At 59.5% G+C, this 24,932-nt stretch overlaps 1 protein-coding gene across 5 annotated transcripts in view; it reads right to left on the reverse strand.

The window, feature by feature from the left end:
- Positions 1–24,932, reverse strand: part of PHF24 (PHD finger protein 24) — a 41,676-nt gene that overhangs the window by 14,253 nt on the left and 2,491 nt on the right. For 3 of the 5 annotated variants that reach the window (XM_065598625.1, XM_024112321.3, XM_008175807.4), the window contains exons 2-3: positions 7,445–7,841; positions 412–597 (exon numbers count right to left, since the gene is read on the reverse strand). In XM_065598625.1, the coding sequence (XP_065454697.1) occupies positions 412–597; positions 7,445–7,834 (576 nt within the window). In that variant the 5' untranslated portion in view covers positions 7,835–7,841. Of the gene's footprint in view, positions 1–411; positions 598–7,444; positions 7,842–15,582; positions 19,556–24,932 lie in introns of those variants that run through there. The other 2 variants (XM_024112319.3, XM_065598626.1) reach the window with 2 other exon arrangements.

Below are 24,932 nucleotides of genomic sequence, written 5' to 3' on the forward strand. Positions count from 1 at the left end.
AGGGGGTGACGCCGGCTGTCTGGGCTTGGTGGGGGCTGACGCCGTTTCCTGGGGCTGAAGGGGTTGTGGGGGGGACACACAGGGTTTTGATTATGGGAAGCAGAGCCTCTGCCTTGTGGGTCTGGGCCCAGCCAGGTGCCTCCGTCAGACTCTGGCTCCTCTCCTGTGCCCCATGGGGCAGCGGGGGCCCCGGTGCAGGCCCGGCCCTCGGCCTCGGGGCAGGTCAGGGCGCAGTTTACAGCATGGGGCAGGTGTCAGGGACTTGCCTGCTGCTGCCCGGGTGGTGCCTGCTGTGGGTGTCCCCAGCTCGGAGCTCCCTGCCCACCATTTGCACGGTTCCCCGGGGAGCCATGGGGCCCGGTGCTGGCCCTAGTGCAGCGGCCAGGCCAGCCCCCCCGGGGCCACACTCACGCAGTAGTAACAGCTCCAGCCTGTCTCGGTGTGCGCTGTCTCCGTCACCTCCACGGCGCTGCTGTTGTGCAGGAAGCCCATGCGGCGCAGACAGCCGTCGTGGTAGACCCGGGTGCACACCCTGCAGGGGAACAGGCTCTCTGCCGTCCACACCTCGCAGATCTCGCACATCTCGTCACTGCTCACCTGGGCGTGGCAGGCGGGAGAGACGGGGGGAGTGAGCGGGGGGCGGGGTCGTCACACAGACCGCCTCGCCCCCCCCCCCCCATTCCCTTGGCCTGCAGCCCTTGGCCTGCCCGGGGCAGCAACGCAGGGTGCAAGGCCCCGAGGCCAGGATCGGTAACTAGCGAGGGGGCTGTGTGTGGGGAGAAGGGGACTCAGCTCCTGTGGGGATGGGGGCCACACGAGAGAGAGGGCAGGGGATGAATAGACTGAGGAGTACGTATGGGGATGGATGTAGGAGGTGTGTGTGTGGGGTGGGATAGACACAGGGGTGTGTGGGGTAGATGGAGAGAAGGGTGGATAGACAGGTGTGTATGGCAATGGATGGATGGATGGATGGCTGATTGGATGAAGGGGTGTGTAAGGGGAGGGATGGAGGGATGGAGGGGTATGTATGGGGAGGGATGGAGGGGTGTGTAGGGGGATGGATGGATGGAGGTGTGTGTAGGGGGATGGATGTGTAGGGGGATGGGGTGGGATGGAGGGATAGAGGGGGTGCGTATGGGGAGGGATGGATGGAGGGAGGGAGAGATGGGTGGAGGGAGCAATGGATGGGCATGGAGGGATGTGAGTGTGTGGAAGGGGATGGATGTGTAGGTTGATGGGCTGGGATGGATGGGGAGAGATGGAGGGATGGAAGGGTGTGTAGGGGGAGAGATGGATGGATGGAGGGAGGGAGCGATGGATGGGTATGGAGGATGTGTGTGTAAGGGGATGGATGTGTAGGTGGATGGGGTGGGATGGAGGGGTGTGTAAGGGGAGGGATGGATGGGGAGGGATGGAGGGAGGAGCGATGGATGGGGATGGAGGAATGTCTGTGTGTGTGTAAGGGGATGGATGGAGGGAGGGGTGTGTTGGGGGAGGGATGGAGGAATGGAGGGGTGTGACGTTGCACTCCATATGTTTTATGGAAGTATGCTAATGAGTGTGGATATGATGTATCTGGAATATGCTTTATGCAAAAGGTCTCTTGTAAGGTATCATTACAAAGCTTATAATCTACTGAGTGTGATCATCCGATTTGTATGAATGTACCACTCTTGTATCTAAAACTAGAAATATGAAGTATAACTCTGAGGTCCTATTGTAATTATGCAAAGTGTGGGCCATTAATGGTGGCTTAGGATCTTGATGGCTCCCATTGACTAGGACAATTGAATGGGTTTATTTACCTGCAAGTCTTCCTGTGTACCTGACATGGCTAATGAAGAATGAGGTCTCACAGGACATGTGACCATGTCACCTGATACTGGAATCCATCTTAAACCTGGTGCTTCTCCATTTAGAAGGAGGGATGGGGACCCAGAGAGACAAAGGATTCCCGCCTTGTGCCAAAGCTATAAAAGGGGGTGGAGCAGGACAAAGGGGGGCTGCCAGTCATGAGAAATCCCCTAGTTACCACCTGAGCTGGAACTAACAAGGGCTGTACCAGGGGAAAGGATTGGGCCCAGACTAGGAAGGAGTCTAGTCTGTGAAAGAAGCTTATTGGAACATCTCTGAGGGTGAGTGTGACGTTATTGATATAATCTGGGACCATATAGATCATTGTTGCAACCAAGGTCCTGTAGTGGCACGCAAATCTTGTATAAAGGGGGTCAAATGGGGTGTCTAAGACAAGGTTATGGTTTACTGGTTATGTTTATGCTGTCTATATGTGTGTATCAGTTTTGTAGTTGAAGTTATGAATATTGGCTCTATACTGTCTGTATTTCAAACTTATGCTATGCTGCTGGGTGACATCCCAGACAAACTGGTGTTAGCTCTGCCTAGCCTGCTTGATGGCCCATTAAGGACCATCAGCTATACAATGGACCCATTGAGAGAAGGCAGATACGCCTTGTAACTCAGCAAAGTATGCAGGGACTGGCCCATGTGACTCCAGACTCCATTTTGCTGTAATTTTCCACAGTAAGAACAAAGAGGTGTTCTTACACCTGGAAAAGACTATATAAGGCTGATGCCTCATCTCCATCTTGTCTTCAATCCTGCTTCATACTTCTGGAGGAACTTTGCTACAAGCTGAAGCTTTGAACAAAGGACTGAGGACCCATCCCAGCGGGGGATGTATTCCAGAGACTTGATTTGAACCTGCAGTTTATTCCATCGCTGCTGCAAGCCTGAACCAAGAACTTTGCCATTACTGTATGTAATTGATTCCATTTAACCAATTCTAACTCTCATCTCTATCTTTTTCCTTTTATGAATAAACCTTTAGATTTTAAATTCTAAAGGATTGGCAATAGCGTGATTTGTGGGTAAGATCTGATTTGTATATTGACCTGGGTCTGGGGCTTGGTCCTTTGGGATCAGGAGAACCTTTTTCTTTTACTGGGGTATTGGTTTTCATAACCATTTGTCCCCATAACGAGTGGTACTGGTGGTAATACTGGGAAACTGGAGTGTCTAAGGAGATTGCTTGTGAGACTTGCGGTTAGCCAGTGGGGTGAGACTGAAGTCCTCTTAGTCTGGCTGGTTTGGTTTGCCTTAGAGGTGGAAAAAACCCCAGCCTTGGGCTGTAACTGCCCTATTTGAGCAATTTGTCCTGAGTTGGCACTCTCAGTTGGGTTCCGCCAGAACCGCATTGTCACAGTGAGATTTACCTGTAATCAGTTTCTTAATGTATTAGCCTTAGACTTGCGTGTTTTGTTTTATTTTGCTTGGTAACTTATTTTGTTCTGTCTGTTATTACTTGGAACCACTTAAATCCTACTTTTTATGCTTAATAAAATCACTTGTGTTTATTAATTAAACGAGAATACGTGATTAATACCTGGGGGAGCAAACAGCTGTGCATATCTCTCTATCAGTGTTAGAGAGGGCAGACAATTTATGAGTTTACCCTGTATAAGCTTTATACAGAGTAAAACAGATTTATTTGAGGTTTGGATCCCATTGGGAACTGGGTGTCTGTGTACTGGAGATAGGTGACCTGCTGAGCTGTTTTCAGTTAAGTCTGCAGCTTTGGGGGGGTGGTCCAGACCCTGGGTCTTATTGCAGCTGGCTAGCATGTCTGGCTCAACAAGGCAGAGTTCTGGAGTCCCAAGTTGGCAGGGAAGACATGCTCAGAGGTACTTCCAGGTGACAGTCCCAAGGGGGTCTCTGTGACCGAAACCATCACAAGGGGTATGTAGAAGGAGGGATGGAAGGATGGATGGATGGAGGGGGATGGATGGAGATGGAGGGATGTGTAAGGGGATGGAGGGAGGGAGGGAGGGAGGGATGGAGGAATGGATGGATAAAGGAGTACAGATGGGGATGGATGGATGGAGGGATATGGATGGTGAGGGATGGAGGGGTGTGTATGGGGAGCGACGGAGGGGTGTGTAAGGGGAGGGATGGAGGGTTGGATGGAGGAGTGTGTAAGGGGGATGGATGGATGGATGGAGTCATGTGTCTGGGGAGGGAGAGATGGATGGATGGGGAGGGATGGATGGATGGGCAGGGATGGAGGGGTTTGTAGGGGGCTGGATGGATGGAGCGGTGTGTAGGGGGAGGAATGGATGGAGGGATGGATGGATGGATGGATGGAGGGAGGGGTACGGATGGGGATGGATGGATGGAGGGCTGTGTATGGGGAGGGATGGATGGCTGGAGGGGTGTGTAAGGGGATGGATGGACGGGTGTGTAGGGGGCTGGCTGGCTGGATGGATGGATGGAGGGGTGTGTAAGAGAAGGGATGGAAGGGTGTGTAGGGGGATGGATGGATGGAGGGGTGTGTAAGGGGAGGGATGGAGGGGTGTGTAGGGGGACGGAGGGATGGATGGATGGATGGAGGTGTGTGTAAGGGGAGGGATGGAGGGGTGTGTAGGAGGATGGATGGATGGAGGGGTGTGTGGAGGGATGGATGGAGGGGTATGTAGGGGGATTGTAGAACTGATGAATGAAATTGTTTTTAATTGTTCACTTTATTAATGTAACTTCATAAGTAAAGTTTTATGAATGAAACAATATTCATTCATAAAACCGGTTACACCAATAACTGGCTAATTAACAGTTAAGATGCTTGTTAAGAGCCATAACTGTTCAGTCAGCTGCCTTTGTAAGTTTCACTATCAATCCAATTCCTGCTTAAATCACTGAGACTTGCCCTGTTTCAGTATTGGAACTTCTGTTCACCATTTATTACACTTGCCTACAGTGTAACTTCTGTTCACTGTTTGCCATCCATTATACTTGTCTATATTGTAACTTCTGTTCACTGTTTGCCATATTGTAATTCACACCCCATTTTAAAACGCTGACTCCATTTTGTAAGGGCTTGCTGCAACCTTCATTTTTGCAAACCCTGCTGTAATCTTATTAGTTTAGTTTAGATGTGTGAATGAGGGATGTATGGATGATGGAATCAACCTCCAGCCCCAGCCTGTCCTGATTAAATAGAGTTCAAACACCAATGGCTGAAGATGCAGACAAGAGCCCTAACAAAGTAAAAAGAATCCACCCTAAAAAGAAAAGGTACAATAGAAGGAAGATCAAAGCCCGGTCCCAGGCTGAAAGTCATGTCTGCAATTGACGGGTGATCAATCACCAAACCCAGAGGCAGCGTGACACAGCAAGACCTATAGACTCTGGATTCAAACTAAAGCCTACAAAAAGGATGGGTGAGATGGAAAACTTTGGAGGAGGGTAACATTCTGCTGCCAACATGGAAGGGCATCGGTGCATGCCCAACAGAGACCCAGCTCGTCCTTGTGCCCGGCTTTCCTGGCCAGTTACCGCCACAAGCTACGAACCCAAGCTGCAAACTCAAGCCACAGACTCAAGCAGGACTGGTAACTATGCAGCAGCTGCAGAACATCTGATGGATGTGTGTGTGTGTGTGTGTGTGTGTGTGTATAAATCAAATTGTTATCATAATAAATGTGGCATCTTTATCTTGTCCCCTTTAATAAGATCCTGCTAGTTTTTTATTGGTATAACAGGATGGAGGGATGGATGGATGAATGGAGGGGTGTGTAAGGGGAGGGATGGAGGGGTGTGTAGGGGATGGATGGATGGAGGGGTGTGTAAGGGGAGGGATGGAGGGGTGTGTAGGGGATGGATGGATGGAGGGGTGTGTAAGAGGAGGGATGGAGGGGTGTGTATGAGGATGGATGGATGGATGGATGGATGGATGGAGGGGTATGTTGGGGGATGGCTGGACGGAGAGATGGCTGGAGGGGTGTGTAAGGGGATGGATGGATGGATCGAGGGGTGTGTAAGGGGAGGGATGGAGGGGTGTGTTGGGGGATGGATGGATGGATGGATGGAGGGGTGTGTAGAGGGATGGATGGATGGAGGGGTGTGTTGGGGGGTGGATGGCTGGAGGGATGGCTGGAGGGGTGTGTAGGGGATGGATGGGGATGGAGGGATGGCTGGAGGGGTGTGTAGGGGATGGATGGATGGATGGATGGATGGATGGAGGGGTGTGTTGGGGGATGGAGGGATGGCTGGAGGGGTGTGTAGGGATGGATGGATGGATGGATGGAGGGGTGTGTAGGGGATGGATGGGGATGGAGGGATGGATGGAGGGGTGTGTAAGGGGAGGGATGGATGGATGGAGGGATGGATGGAGGGGTGTGTATGAGGATGGAGGGATGGATGAATGGGTGTGTTGGGGGATGGTCGGATGGATGGAGCAGTGTGTAAGGGGAAGGATGGAGGGATGTCTAAGGGGAGGGATGGAAGGATAGAGGGTGTGTGTAAGGGGATGGAGGGGTGTGTAAGGGGAGGGGTGTGTACAGGAAGAATGGATAGATGGGGAGCTCCTTCTCCCTGTCCCCAAGCTGAGGTTGCCAGTGCTGTGGAATGACCACCCCCCACCCTCACCCAGGGGTCACCCTCCCTCCATGGCGTCCCTAGCACCTAGCAGGGGGCTGCAGGTCAGGACTGAGGGGTATGGTCCCTGGAGCGGTGGGGAGCGCTGCACGGTCAGTTTGAGGGCATCAGCAGACCAGCACGTGGGAGGCGAGTCGGGGAGCGCTGGAGCTGAGGGCCGACAGGTGCTAGACATACTGAGTGCGGAGCCCAGGGCCGGGAGAACAGGGGTCAGGACTGAGGTGCACTGACGGAGCCCAGGGCCGGGAGAACAGGGGTCAGGACTGAGGGGCACTGGGGGAGAGCAGGGGGTCAGGACTGAGGGGCACTGGGGGAGAGCAGGGGGTCAGGACTGAGGGGCACTGGCTCTCCGCTCGGCTTGGGCAGGCTGGCACGGCCGCCTGGGCTCCTCTCCTAGGGACCATAAAGGCCTTTCTGGGGCCAAGAGACCCGACTCCCCGTGCACGTGACCCTTCTCCAGCACCCACCGGCCAGTGGCTGAGCCTGGCCTCCAGAGCAGCACAAACACCCCCGGGCCACAGGGCTGGGCACAGGCTGGACCTATGGTTCCCCCACCCCCACGTGTGCTGCCAAGCTGACCCAGACTGCAGGCATGTGGCCGAGGGTCAAAGGTTAAGGCAGGAGGGGGCCAAGCCCCCCATGGCCTGTGATTTCTGCAGTGACTTGTGTCCTGGGCGTGGGGCCTGCAGCCCCCAGACGGTCTCCCCACGCCGAGGGGCAGCCAGGGGCTTTCAGCAGCACCAGCGGCATCGCCCACCTTGGCCTGGTCACCCGCTGGGCCCTGGCGCCCAGGACGAGGGGATGTGACCCGCCCTGGAGCAGCGGGTCCATCTGCCAGCCCCAAGCTCTGGGAGCCCCCTGCCCCTTCCCACTCGCGGGCTGCTGCGGCCTGCCCCAGCCTGGGGAGTGATGGGGAGAGCAGGTTACGCCGGTTCCTCTAAAGAGTCCACCTGAGCTGCCCCATCTCCATGCCCGGTGCCTCCCCAGCACTCACCTGCTCCCGTTGCTCCAGGCTGATCTCCAGTGGCTCGTCGTCGTGCAGCTCGCGCGTGGGCCGGACGAAGGCCGGTGGAGTGAAGCGGTTGGCACGGTTGAACTCCTCCGGCTCCACGCCCCGTCCGTCCCGCAGTCTTTCCCAGGCCGCCCGGTTGGCACGGCTCTCCTCCCGCTGCGTCTGCGAGGGGCCGGCGGCCTCCGGTCTCTCCTCCTCCTCCTCCTGCACCTCCTGCACCACGTGCTCCAGTGTCCCCCGCCGCCCGCCCCACGCATCCGTCTTGCGCTTGGTGGAAGGCCGCTCCCGCAGCCCGTCCTTGAAGGCGGAGACAGCCAGGCTGACCTTCTGCACCTGCTCCACCGTCTGGCGCCGGGACATCAGCACCCCCATGGCTCTCCTGGCAGGAAAGATGGGGTGGGGGGTTCAGAGGCAGCCTGCCTCACAGCTACCAGCTGACAGCTCCCAGCACTTCTCATCACCGAAAGCCAGCCTCTTCTGGGGTGCGCCATGGCAGCTGCCTCTGCAGGTCTCACCCACCACTGAAAGGCCACCGCCTCTGGGGCAGGGCACAGCAGCCGTTTAACAGCGCACAGTAACGCTGCACAAGACTCATGCATCTAGCTCTGACATGCAGCCACCTCTGGGGCAGGGCACAGCAGCTGTTTAACAGCATGCAGCAACATTGCACAAGAGTCACGCACCCAGCTCTGACATGCAGCCACCTCTGGGGCAGGGCACAGCAGCCGTTTAACAGCGCACAGCAACACTGCACAAGACTCACGCACCCAGCTCTGACATGCAGCCACTTCTGGGGCAGGGCACAGCAGCTGTTTAACAGCGCACAGCAACGCTGCACAAGAGTCACGCACCCAGCTCTGACATGCAGCCACCTCTGGGGCAGGGCACAGCAGCCGTTTAACTGCGCACAGCAACACCTCACAAGACTCACGCACCCAGCTCTGACATGCAGCCACCTCTGGGGCAGGGCACAGCAGCTGTTTAACAGCGCACAGCAACACTGCACAAGACTCATGTACCCAGCTCTGGAATGCAGCCACCTCTGGGGCAGGGCACAGCAGCTGTTTAACAGCATGCAGCAACACTGCACAAGAGTCACGCACCCAGCTCTGACATGCAGCCATCTCTGGGGCAGGGCACAGCAGCTGTTTAACAGCGCACAGCAACGCTGCACAAGACTCATGTACCCAGCTCTGGAATGCAGCCACCTCTGGGGCAGGGCACAGCAGCTGTTTAACAGCGCACAGCAACACTGCACAAGAGTCACGCACCCAGCTCTGACATGCAGCCACCTCTGGGGCAGGGCACAACAGCTGTTTAACAACATGCAGCAACACTGCACAAGAGTCACGCACCCAGCTCTGACATGCAGCCACCTCTGGGGCAGGGCCCAGCAGCTGTTTAACAGCGCACAGCAACGCTGCACCACAGAGTAGGACAGGAGGTGAAGAAGAATTCCTTGTCCAGGTGAAGCTCCGGGCAGGGCTACGGGAGAGTTGTGGGGAATCGACTGACCCATGTTAGGCTCTGACCAGAGTTTATACCCAGATTCTTGTAGAAAGTGCCCAGGTCCTGCCCTCGGTGTGCTTGTGGCTCTGGCCTGAAAGAGGCGCTCAGGGGAGGATGGGACAAACAGAGGTCAGCCATAGAGAAGCCCCTCAGCTCCCTCTGACCCTTCCCCGGGGCCTGGGCAGCCCCAGCCCTCACGCTGCTCCCCATCGGGTGGCGGCTGGCTCCGGTGACCTGCTCCCACCCCTCCCGGAGTGGCGTAGGTGGGGTCTGGGCCAGGCTGTGGCAGCCCCAGGCCCAGCTCAGACACTGGCTCCAGGGCCTTGAGCAAGTCCCTGCACCCATCTCCTGTCCGCCCCTGGAAAGCGGAGCCCATGGTGTTCTCCTGGCCCTGCCGCGGGGAAGGGGCGTCAGCCAGTGTGGGGAGCCAGCTTTGCAGATGCAAACCCTGCAGCGGGATTGTCTCTCCGGGAGCACATCGTGCCTAAGCTGGCGTGGAAATTGTGCGTTGCGCATCGTCTGTCCCATGAACAGTTCAGAGAGCCCTGGCCGGGTCAGGGAGTGTGAGCATGGGTCAGTCCCCGGCCTGCACCCCGTGCTGGCTGTCACCCGCAACATGCTCCGCATGCCAGTGCACACGCATCTCCCTCCTCCACACGCAGCCCCCTGTCACATGCAACACACTCACCCAAACACCGGCACGCACACGCGCACACACACCCCTCCCTCTCCCACGCACAGCCCCCTGTCACATGCAACACACTCACCCAAACACCGGCACGCATCCCCCCTCCCTCTCCCACCCACAGCCCCCTGTCACATGCAATACAAACACCCAAACATAGGCATGAGTGCTCACACACACACACACACACACACACACACACACCCCTCCCTCTCCCATACACATCCCCACAGTCCTGTCACATGGAACACACTCACCCAAACACCGGCACGCACACACACACAGACACAGACACACACCCCTCCCTCTCCCACCTCCACAGCCCTCTCTGTCACATGCAATACAAACACCCAAACACAGGTACGTGCACAGACCCCCCCACACACACACACATTCAAGTCCCCCCAATCCATGGTTTGCAGTTCAAGTTGAGGACACAAAACCCCTGTACATCCCAACCCTCGGTGCCCCATTGCACCCTCTGTTATTGGACCTGGGGTCACCCAGGCAACTCCGCACCCCCTGCCAGCCACGTGCTATCAGCGAGGCTTCCCAGCGGTCCCACTTGCCCCCACATCATGCGTGCACCCCCCGCGTTCCTGCTGTGCCAGCTGGCGGCCCCCACCCCAAAGCGCTGCCCATCTCCCTGTGCTCTGCAATAGAAATCAATCTATTGATTTCCTCCCCGGTTGCCAGGGCAACCCAGGCTCCCGAGGGCCGGGGCTGGCAGGTAAGTGATTTGCGGATGCTCTGCTGTGGGAATTGCCCCCCCACTACAGCGTGCCCGCGGAGTCCTAGTGCCCTGCAGGGCGGAGGGAGGGGAGAGGGGCCCAGACCTCCCTGTGGCACGGCCCATTGATGTGGGAGGGGAGCCAGGGGAGGCGCTGACATTGCAAACCAAACGCCCGGGGCCCTGGGAGAGCGACGCTGCCGGCGCAGCCGTGAGCATCGGCCCAGCGCCAGGAGAACCGTGCCAGCAAGGAGGCCCAGGGCGCGGGGCAGGCAGACAGCAGCTGCTGGGAGTGCCGTGGGCTGGGGGACAGGGCCATGGTGGGCTCTGCCGTGGGGGCACCATGGCACCGGGAGAGGACATGAGCACAGCTGGGGCAAGAGGGCATCGGCGGGCGGCGTGGGGCCCTGTGCAATGGGGCTGCTCGCTGGCCACGCTGTGCATGTGGGTCTCAGGCTCCTGCCACCCCTTTGGGACCCGTGGGCCTTGCCCCACATCCCCTCCCCCACCTTAGTGGCAAGGACTAAGAGCAGTGGAAGTACCGTCGGCTGCAATGGGAGAGGCTGGGCCGGCTGGCTGGCAGCCATGGGGCAGGGCCCATCTCCTTCCTTGAGAGCCTCCCCCAGCCACAGGGATGCAGCCCAAAAACCAGTGTCCTCGTTCCTTAGAGCCTGACATGCACACTGCCCTCACACCCACACACACACTGCCTTCACACACACTGCCTTCACACAAACACACACTGCCCTCACACACGCACTGCCTTCACACAGACTGCCCTCACACACACACACACTGCCCTCACACACACACACACACACACTGCCCTCACGCACACACACTGCCCTCACGCACACACACTGCCCTCACAAACACACACTGCCCTCACACACGCACTGCCTTCACACACACACACACTGCCCTCACACACACACTGCCCTCACACACACACACACACTGCCTTCACACACACACTGCCCTCACGCACACACTGCCTTCACACACACACACACACACACACACACACACACGCACTGCCCTCACACGCACACTGCCCTCACACACACACTGCCTTCACACACACACACACACACGCACTGCCCTCACACACACACTGCCCTCACACACACACTGCCTTCACACACACACACACACACGCACTGCCCTCACACACACACTGCCTTCACACAGACTGCCCTCACACACACACACACACACACACACTGCCCTCACACATACACACACTGCCCTCACGCACACACACACTGCCCTCACGCATACTGCCTTCACACACACACACACTGCCCTCACACACGCACTGCCTTCACGCACACACACACACACGCACTGCCCTCACACACACACTGCCCTCACACACACACTGCCTTCACACAGACTGCCCTCACACACACACACACACACTGCCTTCACACACATACACACACTGCCCTCACGCACACACACACTGCCCTCACGCACACTGCCTTCACACACACACACACTGCCTTCACGCACACACTGCCTTCACACACACACACACTGCCCTCACGCACACACACATTGAGAAACACACACACTTCCCTCACACACACACTGCCTTTACGCACACACACACTAAGAAACACACACACACTCCTGCACACACATACTGAGAAACACACACACACTCCCGCACACACACAGCAGGCACCCTCCCTCCCCCTGCCAGCGCCGCAGGAAGAGGTGCGTATGTGCACACAAACACAGAGCGGAACCGCCCTAATTCCCACACTGCTAATCTGCAGCCACAACCGTGTGGAGAGCCGCAGCCCGGGCCCGCCCTGCCGCAACACTGCAAGGGCTCAAGGACACGGATGTTCTGATTAAAAAGCGAGCGCTCGCTGTGCAGTATCACCGGAACCGGTTCAGGGCTGGCTACGGGAGGGGGAAGCCTCATCGAATGGGGTCCTGGCGGGATGCCGCCGGGCTTGGTCCTGGGCCTGACGCTTGTCAACATCGCCCCGTCCCCCCGCCCCCATCGGGCAGTAAATATAAAATCCCGGCTGGTTAAAGGTGCGGCTGGCACAAAGATTGGCGGAGTGGCATTGGTGGGACCAGGGCAGGACGTTGCATCCAATTCTGGCAGCCATCGTTTAAAAAGGATGCTGAAAAATTGCAGAGAGGGCAGAGAAGAGTCACCAAACTGATTTGAGGGCTGGTGAAAAATGCCTTAACGAGAGAGCCCTAACGAGTGCCATCTGCTTAGCTTATCAACGGAGCCTGTGAGGCGGCTTGACGCACCTCCCCGGGGAGAAAAGCCCAGTACCAACGGCTCTGTTGCCTAGCAGAGAAGGGCGGAACAAAAACCAAAGCCAGACAAGTTCCAATGAGGCACAAATGTTGAACAGTGCAGGTCACTAACCATTGGCACAACCTGCCCAGGGACGTGGCGGATTCCCCATCTCTTGGGGTCTTCGCCTCCAGCTGGAGGGTGCATCAGCCAAACCCGTTCCTGGGCTCAAGGCAGGGGGAACAGGGGGAATGTCCTGGCCTGTGAGCTGCAGGAGGGTCAGACTAGATGAGCTAATGGGCCCACAGGGCCTTGAGAATCATTATCACGGTTATAGGGCTGGGAAAGTCCCGAGGAGCAGGAGCCGTAGGGAGAGAACCTGCCTTGCTGTATAAAATACGCCCCGGTGCATTCGCCGTTGTGCTAGGAAGTATCATCTGAAATAATTACAGCTACACGGCGCTTGTCAAAGGAAATGAGCAGACGTGAGCGGCTTTGATCGTGTTTGTTCGCCTGCTCGCTAGGCTGTAAAATATGGTGCCCGGCAATGGCTCTCCCAGTCAGTGAGCGCTCGCCAGGGTCTGGTGTAGACACAATCAGAGACACCCACACACAGATACACACCTGCAAACACAAACACTCTACCGTGCTCGGATCCCCAAACATACTCAGCCAGGCGTATGGCCACCCCCAAACACGGACTACTGCACACACGTGCACAGAGGCATGATCATACACACCCAGGCAGAAAAACACACATACACACACTCACACGCCGCTCTCTAGTCACATGCACAGACATGCCTGTGGTAGAATTACAGAGGCACACATGCATCAGGATATGTTCATGGCCACTTGTGTGTTCAGGCAGACACACAGGCATATATTCATGCACACCCACACACAGCGGTCCGTTTTCTTGCACAACCACACACACAGAGGAGCATTTTCATGTGCACATACAAACACACAGCCAGGTGTGTCTTCATACACCCCCCACTCACACTCACACAGAGGCATGTATTCATGCAGCCACACATGCACACAGAAAGATGTGTATTCACACACGTGCACACACAGAGGTGTGTGTTCACACGCATGCACACACAGAGGTGAGTATTCACAGGCACACACGCACAGGTGTGTATTCATGCACACACAGAGATGTGTATTCACACACATGCACACACAGAGGCGAGTATTCACACATATGTGCACACAGAGGCGTGAATTCATGCACATGCATATAGAGGTGTACATTCACACACGTGCACACACAGAAGCATGTATTCACACACAGAGGCGAGTATTCACACATATGTGCACACAGAGGCGTGTATTCACACATACAGAGGTGTGTATTCACACACGCACACACAGAGGAGTGTATTCATGCACCCCCCAGCCCCGTCTGGAATCCAGCCCACCGTGTTGATACGTGATTTCCAGAGAGGCGTGAGTGGAGAGGGAAGGCAAGGCGGGTGTGTGAGTGGCAACGCAGCGTCTCCGTGTCTGCATCTGTGTGGGCAGCCAGCTCCGGGAATCCTTGGCTAATCTGCTCTCGCCAGCCTCACCTCCCCCACACGCTGCACTGCTCTGTCAGCAGGCGCTAGAGAGACGCAGGGACAGGTGCCCCCCCCACTGCCCCCCATGGGATGCTGCTCCATCCCCCACTCTGCCCAGCTGCCTGGCACGAGGCCAAACCTATTGCTGGGAGGGGCGCGGGGAAGGCCCCAGTTCCGAAGGGACAGAAACTGGCCCTGGCCCTGTGGCTACGCAGGGAGGGGAGGGGGCAACCAGAGACGGAGTTACACAGTGCCACCGGGCCAAAGGGGACGGGAGGGGAGAGGGCAGAGAGAACTGAGCAGCAGCTCCCTGAGTAACGGTACCCCAAGTAACACCCCTGTGAGAGCCAATACACTGAGAAACAGCCCTCAGAGTAACACCAGCAATACCCAGAGTAACAGCCCTCTGAGTGCCAGTACTCTGAGAAACAGCCCTCAGAGTAACACCAGCAATACCCCAAGTAACAGCCCTCTGAGCGCCAGTACCCTGAGAAACAGCCCTCAGAGTAACACCACCAATACCCCAAGTAACAGCCCTGTGAGAGCCAATACCCTGAGAAACAGCCCTCAGAGTAACACCAGCAATACCCCAAGTAACAGCCCTCTGAGTGCCAATACCCTGCGAAACAGCCCTCAGAGTAACACCAGCAATACCCAGAGTAACAGCCCTCTGAGTGCCAGTACTCTGAGAAACAGCCCTCAGAGTAACACCAGCAATACCCCAAGTAACAGCCCTCTGAGCGCCAGTACCCTGAGAAACAGCCCTCAGAGTAACACCACCAATACCCCAAGTAACAGCCCTCTGAGCGCCAGTACCCTGAGAAACAGCCCTCAGAGTAACACCAGCAATACCCAAGTAACAGCCCTCTGAGTGCCAGTACTCTGAGAAACAGCCCTCAGAGTAACTCCAGCAATACCCCAAGTAACAGCCCTCTGAGTGCCAGTACCCTGAGAAACAGCCCTCAGAGTAACACCAGCAATACCCAAGTAACAGCCCTCTGAGTGCCAGTACTCTGAGAAACAGCCCTCAGAGTAACACCAGCAATACCCAGAGTAACAGCCCTCTGAGTGCCAGTACTCTGAGAAACAGCCCTCAGAGTAACACCACAAATACCCTGAATAACAGTAATAGTGCCTCAAGTAACAGCAGACTGAGTACCAGTACTGGTACCCTCAACAACAGGAACAGTACCCAAATAACAGTCCTCTAAATACCAGTAGCAGTGCCCTTTACAACAGCAATGGTGCTAGAGGTGACAGTACCTGAAGAACAGTACTCCAAGTACAGTATCATATCCCATGTCAATATGTCTGGAGTAACCATACTGCAAATAACAGTACCCAAAACAACCCTATCCATACCCCAAGTAACAGTACTCCAAGTGCGGTAGCACCACTCAGGGTAACAGTACCACCAGTCCGAGTGCCAGGCCCCTGTCCCGCAGGGGCAGTGCCCGTCTGATGCCTGCCCGCTGTAGGCAGCTGGTGCTAAAGGAGCCATGTCCCTTGCCTGCCTCCATGGCTCCACCACGCTGATCTATTGCCAGAGGAATTACTGATTTTCCTTTGCTGAGGCCGAGACCAACATCTCCTCTTTGGGCCTCCCAATCACTCCTCATCCCCCACGCCGGCCTCCCGCAGGCCAGGCCTAGAATCTCCTTAGCGCTCCCTGTCTCCAGCCAACAGCAACGCGTCTCGGCTCCGCTGGCAGCCCTGCCCGGCCAGAACAGACGACTCCCCTGTATTTATTATCGGCCCCCCACCCACGCGGGCTCTTCCCACAGCCCTGGGACCCCTTTGCCAAGCCCTCCCTCCCCGCCAGGCAGAGCTGCCGCAGGGCACAGGGCCGGTTCCACTTCCACCCTCTCATGGTCTCAGAGCGTCGTGAGCTCTCTCTGTGCCTCCCTGCCTGGCCGAGGGATCTGGGCTCCCACCACCCCAGCCTCCCCCCCCTGCCACTACTACAGACTGGCGTGAGCTGGGCCTAGCATGCTCCAGGGCGTTGCCATGGCCCTGGGAACACCGAACAACATGGCTAGAACCTCAGGCTGCAGCATCCCTCTCCCAGGCTGCGCTCCCCATGCCCCAGGGTCAGCGCACAGGCCCTCGGGGCAGGCAAGCAAAGGCAGCTGGTGCAGCTGCCCCTGCCCTGGGCTCCGTCCCTGGACCCACGCTCCCTGTGTCACAGTCTCCCCGGCGCTCCCTGGGCTCCCCGTCATCGCAGGCCTCAGCTTGCACGGTTCTCCCGGGCGCTGGGTCCAGCCAACCTCCTGGGCCTGCGTCTCTCCCCGCTCCCTTCACGTGTTCAGCGCGTCCGCTCTGGGTGCGAGAGTCTTCCCCTCTGCAGCCCCCGCCCCGGCAGTCTTCAGACTCTGTAGCCTTCCTCTCTGCAGCCTCCCGTCTCCCTCCAGCCAGGGCACGTTAGCCCCTGACCCTTGCTTGGCTGTCTCCAGCTCTCCCGCCCCACAGCCATGACAGAGACACCGCGCATCAGTGGTGTTGACGTGCCAGCCATGCCTGGGACACGCTGAGCCCTGCCCCCGGGACACACTGAGCCCTGCCCCCCGGGACATGCAAAGAAAGCCCTGCCCCCTGGGACACGCGGAGCCCTGCCCCCCGAGACACGCCTGGGACATGCTGAGCCTGCCCCCCGGGACACGCTGAGCCCTGCCTGGGACACGCTGAGCCCTGCCCCCCAGGTCACGCTGAACCCTGCGTGGGACACACTGAGCCCTGCCCCCGGGACACGCCTGGGACACGCTGAGCCCTGCCTCCGGGACACGCCTGGGACACGCGAAGCCCTGCCCCCCGGGACACGCCTGGGACATGCTGAGCCCTGCCCCAGGGACACGCCTGGGACACATGAAGCCCTGCCCCCCGGGACACGCGGAGCCCTGCCCCCCGGGACACGCCTGGGACATGCTGAGCCCTGCCTGGGACACGCTGAGCCCTGCCCCAGGGACACGCCTGGGACATGCTGAGCCCTGCTGGCAGGCCCCTCAGCATGTGCTGACACTTTGGCATGGAGTATCCGGTGCTGCCGCTCACCTTGGCACGGGCTAGTGCCAGACTGACCTTGTCGCCTGGCACAGCCACGGGGTTATTTTTAGCTCTCCTCTCTGGAGACTCCAAATGTGGCCGCAGACAGCTGCAGTCTCCACACGCCGGCTGTCCTCAACCTTCGCATGGGAGTGCCAGGCCTCACGCAAGAGGCTGCAGCATCTCCCCACCCCCTTCACCAGCTCGCCACCCGTCCCTCCCCACTGAGGGCTGGGGGCAGAGGCCACCGCCCCGCTGGCAAAGAGGTCAGCCCTGGGGGTGATAGCGCTCAGCACATCAACCCAGGCTCGAACGAACGCATCCTCCCCTCCCCTGCGAGGGGGACCTGGAACTGCACCCCCACGTACGGAAGGGGAAACTGAGGCCCAAGGGTCACACTCCTTATGTGTCAGAGCTGGGCACAGCCCTCAGGAGGAGCTGGCTCCTAGACCTGTGTTCCCCCACTCCCTCCACAGCACAGAGCAATCACCCCTGGCCCTGGGAGCAGCACACGCCCAGGGGACAGCCAAGAGCAACTGAGGCAGGGGGCCTCTTCGCAGGGAGAGAAATAAAGTCCCAGCGACCGGAGGGGTCCATAGGAACGGGAAGGGCTTTCGGGTGGGGGGAATGAATCTTTGGAGGAGTGTATAGACAGGTGCCATCCCAGGGCTGCACCCCCTGGCCTGGGGAGCCCTGAAGACACTCTGCCTCAGTTTCCCTCAGGTTCCAAAAGTAACTCACTCACACCCAGCGCCTTTACAATAATAGCCCCCCTCTCCTGGGGCCTAATGGCTCCCCTTTTAGAGTCAGGGGTTTGCACCCTCCTTCTTGCCTCTCCCCACCAAGTCTAGGGGCTACCCCGACCGCCTTCCTGGGGCTGCATCTGCACTGACCTTTCCTCTCAGCAGCTCCCCCTTGGCTGTGTTTGGAGCCTCCTCTTTGAGCCACCTGCCCAGGCATTTGACCCCAGGTGGGTCTCATCACCCCACACCCCTGGCTGGCCCCACTGGGAGACAGGGGATCCCCGCCCTGCCCGCTCCTGGACCCTGCCGTCCCCCTCCCAGGCACTGACTGGTCGCAGGCCCAGCTTCCTCTCCCGCTCTGACCCCCGGCCCAGGTGAACGGGGAACTCACCATCTCCTCCGGCCGCCAGGGCCAGCCCTGCTCCAGCCACGGCATGACCCACGCACGGCTAGGGGGCCGAGCTGGCGGACGGGGCGGCTCAGGCCTGCAGCGGCAGGAAGCCGGCATGGTCTGCTGGCTGGCTGAGATCCCATGCCACGCGAGCTGGCGAGTCACAGCCTGGTTCCTAGGGGAGAAGTGCCCACCTCGGGGACACCCTCCCCCGCCCTGGTTGTGGGAACTGACCCCCCGTCCAGGGCAGGGCTCAGGCACTGGGGGGGTTCGGGGGTGGTGCCTGGGGGCGGGGGCATAGTGCTGGTACTGCCGGCTCTGTGCATGGGGCACGTCAGGCCTCGCCTCTTCCCTGGGCGAAGAACACGGTTCCCTAAACCCCGGGGGGTGGCCCCAGCTCTGTGCCCCCTTGCCCCGCCCAGTGCCCGGCAGCCCCATCAAACACACACTGGAGAGAGGAGCTGCCAGGGGGCCAGCTCAGAACCCCCCACGCCCTGCTCCCCTCCAGCAGATTTCCCCGCCGGGCGGCCTCCAGTGCAGATGGCATTAAAAACGCCTCTCGGCTCCCCCTGGGCTCAGCTCCAGCCCAGTGGGGGAGGGGGGGGGCGCACCTGTCTTGATCTTCCCTGGGAGAGGCACCTGCATGATGGCAGGTCTCTCCCGCTTTGTATCCCCCTAGTAAAAGCCCCTTTTCCCTTCCCCAGCCCCCCGCCCAGTGTCTGCACCTGGCTTCCCCCTACAGGGCAAGGCTGGGTGGAGATCCCCCCTTTAGATTTGTGAAACTGAGACATGGAGAGGGGCTGGGATCGGTGCTCAGGTGATAAGGTCCATGATGGGAAGGTGCCAGGGGCTGGGGGTGAGAGCTGGCTGGGGGGGGGGGGTCTGCAGGGCATGGAGCTGCTATGGGAACGGCTGGCGCAGTCAGTGTGGTGGTTGGGGGGGGGTGAGGGGCTGGGCTGAGGGAGGGAGGGATTGTTCCAGCGGAAGAACATAAGAACGGCCGTACCGGGTCAGACCAAAGGTCCATTTATCCCAGTATCCTGTCTACTGACAGTGGCCAATGCCAGGTGCCCCAGAGGGAGTGATCCTAACAGGCAATGATCAAGTGATCTCTCTCCTGCCATCCATCTCCACCCTCTGACAGACAGAGGCTAGGGACACCATTCCTTACCCGTCCTGGCTAATAGCCATTGATGGACTTCACCATCATGAATTTATCCAGTTCTCTTTTAAATGCTGTTATAGTCCTAGCCTTCACAACCTCCTCAGGCAAGGAGTTCCACAAGTTGACTGTGCGCTGCGTGAAGAAGAACTTCCTTTTATTTATTTTAAACCTGCTGCCCATTAATTTCATTCGGTGACCCCTAGTTCTTGTATTATGGGAATAAGTAAATAACTTTTCCCTATCCACTGTCTCCACATCACTCATGATTTTATATTTTATATAGGGAGGTAACAGACCCAGCCCTGGCACCACGGGCACCTTCCAATGCCAGCTCTGACCTGTAAATCAATTGCTCCCGGCTCTGCCACCTTCAGAGCTGCCCTTCCTGCCAGGTCCCACTCCTACCCCACCAGCCCCTGCACTGGGGGCAATGCCTGCAGGTCGCTGCCTTCTGGCAATGTGTGCACCACTTGGCACCTGGCCATCTCCCAGGCGGCGAGCGTCTTGGACCCGCCCCGGCCCGTCCGTCTGCACAGCACCTGGACAGCCCTGAGCCCACCCCAGGGTGCAACCAACTCTGCTCTCCTCAGCACCACCCGGGCTCCCCACGCTCTGCCCCAGCCTGGCCAGGGCTCCCTGGACCCTGGCATGGAGTCGCTGGGGCTGGCCCCTTGTCTGAAATCCCAGTCCGGAATCCGGAGGGGCCCTGCCCCGAGCGCCCCCCGCTGCCTAGAGAGGAGAGGGGGTGGGGTGCTGCGCTGAGACATCCTGCCTGCCTGTGCTCCGCTGCTGAAGGCAGGACAGTTTGGGGGGCTGGGGTCAGGCACCGTTTCCATCAGCAACTAGTCCAGGCCTGGGCCCCCCAAGCCCACCTGCCAAGGGCCCCTCAGCCCTGCCCTGCAGCCCCCTGCCCTCCCCAGCTCGTCCCCGCTCCGGCCCCTCTGCTCAGCCCTGACTGCGCCGGCCCTGCTGGAGCTGTGCTAACCAGGATTCGAGCCACCGCTCTCCAGCAAAGTGCACAGCCCCCCCACCCCCAGTGTCGCTCCCCAGCCACATACGCCCAAGAATCTCCCCCCTCCCCCTACAACTACAAACCACTGACCCAGCCCCCAACCCAAATCGATGGGTCCTGGGCCCCAGATCCCCCATCCCACCCTACTGCACCATTAAAGTCCATGTATCACCCCCGCCCCCTGAGCTACAATCCATTCACCCTTGGCCCCCTCCGCTCCCCAGGCCAGTCACCGCCCCGGCCCAGCTGAAATCCTGCTGACCCCCAAGCACCTGTCAGTGTGCTGTCCTAGGGTTGTGAGAAAGAGGGTTGGGTTGTTAATGTCAGGAGGAGAGCCCAGTGCTGGGTTGTCATGGTCAGGTTCTGAGCACACGGTTGGTTGTTATTGTCAGGCAGAGAGCCCAGCGCTTGGTTGTCATGGTCGGGTTGTGAGCACAGGGCTGGTTGTTATTGTCAGGCGGAGAGCCCAGTGCTGGGTTGTTATGGTAGGGTTGTGAGCACAGGGCTGGTTGTTATTGTCAGGTGGAGAGCCCAGTGCGGGGTTGTTATGGTCGGATTGTGAGCACAGGGCTGGTTGTTATTGTCAGGCGGAGAGCCCAGTGCTGGGTTGTTAAGGTTGGGCTGTGAGCACAGGGCTGGGTTGTTAAGGTCAGGTTGTGAGCACAGTGCTGGGTTGTTATGGTAGGGTTGTGAGCACAGGGCTGGTTGTTAATGTCGGGTTGTGAGCACAGGGCTGGGTTGTCATGGTCAGGTTGTGAGCACAGGGCTGGGTTGTTAAGGTCGGGTTGTGAGCACAGGGCTGGGTTGTCATGGTCAGGTTGTGAGCACAGGGCTGGGTTTTTAAGGTCGGGTTGTGAGCACAGGGCTGGGTTGTCATGGTCGGGCTGTGAGCACAGGGCTGGTTGTTATTGTCAGGCGGAGAGCCCAGCGCTGGGTTGTTATGGTCGGGTTGTGAGCACAGGGCTGGTTGTTATTGTCAGGCGGAGAGCCCAGTGCGGGGTTGTTATGGTCGGATTGTGAGCACAGGGCTGGTTGTTATTGTCAGGCGGAGAGCCCAGTGCTGGGTTGTTAAGGTTGGGCTGTGAGCACAGGGCTGGTTGTTTTTGTCAGGCGGAGAGCCCAGTGCTGGGTTGTTATGGTCGGGTTGTGAGCACAGGGCTGGTTGTTAAGGTCAGGTTGTGAGCACAGGGCTGGGTTGTCATGGTCGGGCTGTGAGCACAGGGCTGGTTGTTATTGTCAGGCGGAGAGCCCAGCGCTGGGTTGTTATGGTAGGGTTGTGAACACAGCGCTGGGTTGTTAAGGTTGAGTTGCTCCTGAGGTCTCAGGCTGCATCTGGTGAGCTAATGAGAACTCAGCGTGTGGCCTTTGTGTGGAGAAGGAAAGCACCGAGGGCGGCGAGAGCTAACGTGGAGCTGGGACCCCAGGGGGGAACCATCCACCCCAAGCTGCTGCAGTTCAGCATCAGCCCCTGCTCTGGAGATGGGGTCCTGGGGTTTGACCTCTCCTATCCAGCCCCCCAGGGTGGGCCTGCGCCCTCCAGCCCGTCTGGCTGGGCTTTGCCTGGGCTCCGTCGGTCTGTCCCCTGCAGTCTAGTGTTCAGCACGATGGATCCCCCCTGCGTTCCTCTCCCGCCCGCCCTGGAATGTGACCGGCCGGACCTGTGCTGATTACAGCCGGCTCCGCCCTCCTGCCCTCGGAGAGGCGCCTGTTCTCCGGGGTGCACCGGGCGCTGTGGGTTTGCACCCCGCCCCCTGCTCTGTCCCCACTCCAGTAACTGGGCCCGGCGCATACTTCTGTCACTAGTACAAATGACGGCTCAAAGCTGGCGTCTGCCTGGAGCCCTCAGGGCTTCCTGTGCCGCAGGCTCCCTGGAGCCGGGGAGGGAAGGAGCGCCAATCTCGCCCCCTCGGGGGAAAGCCCCTGGGAAGGAGGGAAGCCAGCCGCGGCTGCAGGTCTAGCTACCCGTATCTCTGTGCTGGGTCTGGGGTGGGGCTGCCGGGCTGCCCCTGGGGCTGGGGTCTTCTCCAGCCGCTCCGCCCGGTCTGGGTGCAGCTCCCCCTCCCTCCTTGGGTCTCCCCGCCCGCTGCAGCCTGTCGCAGGGTTACAGCCTTGCCGTGTATTGTGCCGGCTGGGCGCCACCATTGCCCGCTACGGGCTGCCATGTCAGGGCGGCTCCCCCGGCTGACGGACCACGGCTGGAGGAGATCCCCAGCTGGGCAGGCCTCCCTGACGGCGGGCATACGCTCTGCCCCTGCTGGTGGCCACCGTGCACAGCGCAGCGGCTCCCCTTATACTCGCTGAGGGGCGCACGGGGGGAGCACATGGCAGCCAGACGCCCAGGCCGGCACAAGGCGGAGAGGGAAAGACGCCTCCTGCTGCCTACCCCAAATCCCTGCCTTGGCAGCAGGGCCCTGGTGCCTGTGCTGGCCGGGGGAGAGTGCGGCTGGAGGCGGTGGCTGTGGGAGCCACGAGGATGCAGCTGGGTGCCCTGTCCGACGCGGTGCTGAGCCGGGTCGCTGTCACCAAGTGCCCCGGGGAGGAGGAGCAGGGCAACGGGACGGTCACTGCTCTGTTATACGGAGCCCGGGAGCTCGCCGGCTCCCTCCGCTCCAGGCATGCACCCGGCCCCTCTGTCGGCTCTGCCACCCGTCACTTCACCCCTTGCTTTCCCCCACCAGAGCCCGCGGCTGCCCGGCCTCCCAGCTCATGGGGCTGGCGTGTGTGCAGGGCGCTGGGGGTGCGGAGGGGAGGCTGCAGTCAGAGGCTGGGGAGGGCTGGGGCAGCCCAGGGGGGGTCACCGGGGGCGAGGGGAGCGCGAGAGAGAGCCAGGAAGAGCTGCTGAGTGCCAGGTGTGTCCAGCTGGGGAAGCAGGGAGCCGGGAGCACTGAGCGCCCGAGGCCTGACGGTCCTGTGGGAAGGAAGGGCTGGGAGCGAGTCACCGCGCTGTGCTCTCCGGATTCCAGCCGACGCTGGCTGGGCGAGGAAAGGGCTGAGGTGGGCACCTGGAGCCTGCGATGCTGCCCTGGGCCGAGGTGCCCGGCCCCAGTTGGGGCAGACGGACAGACAGACTTCAGGCCGGGAGAAGCTCCAGAAGTGACTCCGGGCGATGGCCCAGGAAGGTAGAAGCGTGGGGAGCCCGTGTCTGGGCATTGCTAAGGCAGGACAGACCTTGCGGGGGCGCTGCCCCGGGGCTCAGCGGTGAGCTGTGGGCTCACACTCCCCAGGAGGGCAGGAACGATCCTGGGACCTGGCCTCGTTGGGGTCCCTTTGTGGGGCATGACCCAGCAGGGGCTGATGGCCCCATCTATGCGCAGGGCAAGAAGGGACAATCTGGGCGGGCTGGGGGCACTGCGGGGGTCTGGAGAGGGGACAGGGTCTCAGGGCCCATTGTCCCCCCAGCTGGGCTCAGGGCGATTCCCCCACGGCTGGGTGGCTGGGAGAGGGCTACAGTCTCCTCTGAAGCATTCAGCGTCGGCCCCTTCTTGGAGATTGGGGAGCAGGCAGCGTGGGCCGGTTGGCAGTGGGTAGGAGGCTGGGCTAGCATTCCTGGGAAGCCAAAGAGGGGCGCTCCCCACACCCCCTGCTCCTGCTTCATTCGGGCAGGGCCCCCTGGCTCTGTTCACCCGGCGCGCTCGCGCCAGGGCCAGGGCACTGCAGGGTCGCCTGCAGGGGGAATGGAAAGGGGAAGAGGGATTGACCAGCAGCCATGCCTGGCCTGTGCAGTGCAGCTGGTCCCTTCGCTTGGCTTGGGCGTGGGCAGGGGCAGGCCTGCGCGGCTGAGCAAAGGCGGGTTCCAGAGACAGCACTGAGGGGCCCAGGACGCTCTTTCCACTGGCTCTGACTGCCCCCCGCCTTGGCACTGAGCTGCCCCGGTGCCCAAGCTGCCCCTGCTGTGTGGCTAGCCCCGGGGCTGCCAGCCAGCACCTTCCCCGGCACTCAGGTCACTCGGCCAAGATTCAAGCAGCAGCAGGAAGCGAAGGGCTGGAGCAGCTCGGATTGGGGCTTTTCCAGCCTGCTGAGCGTGCTTGCAGCAAAGCAGCGGATGGGGCTCAGGGCGGCCTGGCACCCCGGCCCTGGGGCAGGAGGCTGGGCTCTGCGGGCTCAGAGGGCAGGAGGTTTTGTTGTTCTGTCGCACGTCTCCATCTCCCAGAGGGCAGCAGAAATATCAAGACGGCACAGTCCCCTGCCCTACAGCACACTCAGCACCCCTCCGCCCCCCCCATTTGCACGGCGCTCCCACGCCCACCAGAGACCCCCTCCGGCCAGCACCCACATCGGGACCCTGCACCCAAGGGAGAGAGCCAACGTACTGGCCTGCCCCAAGGCAACACCAAGGCCAGGTCCCCCACCGGCTCCGAAGCC

The sequence above is a fragment of the Chrysemys picta genome, chromosome 6 (genome assembly GCF_011386835.1).
Source record: "Chrysemys picta bellii isolate R12L10 chromosome 6, ASM1138683v2, whole genome shotgun sequence".
In the NCBI taxonomy this organism is placed as follows: Eukaryota; Metazoa; Chordata; order Testudines; family Emydidae; genus Chrysemys; species Chrysemys picta.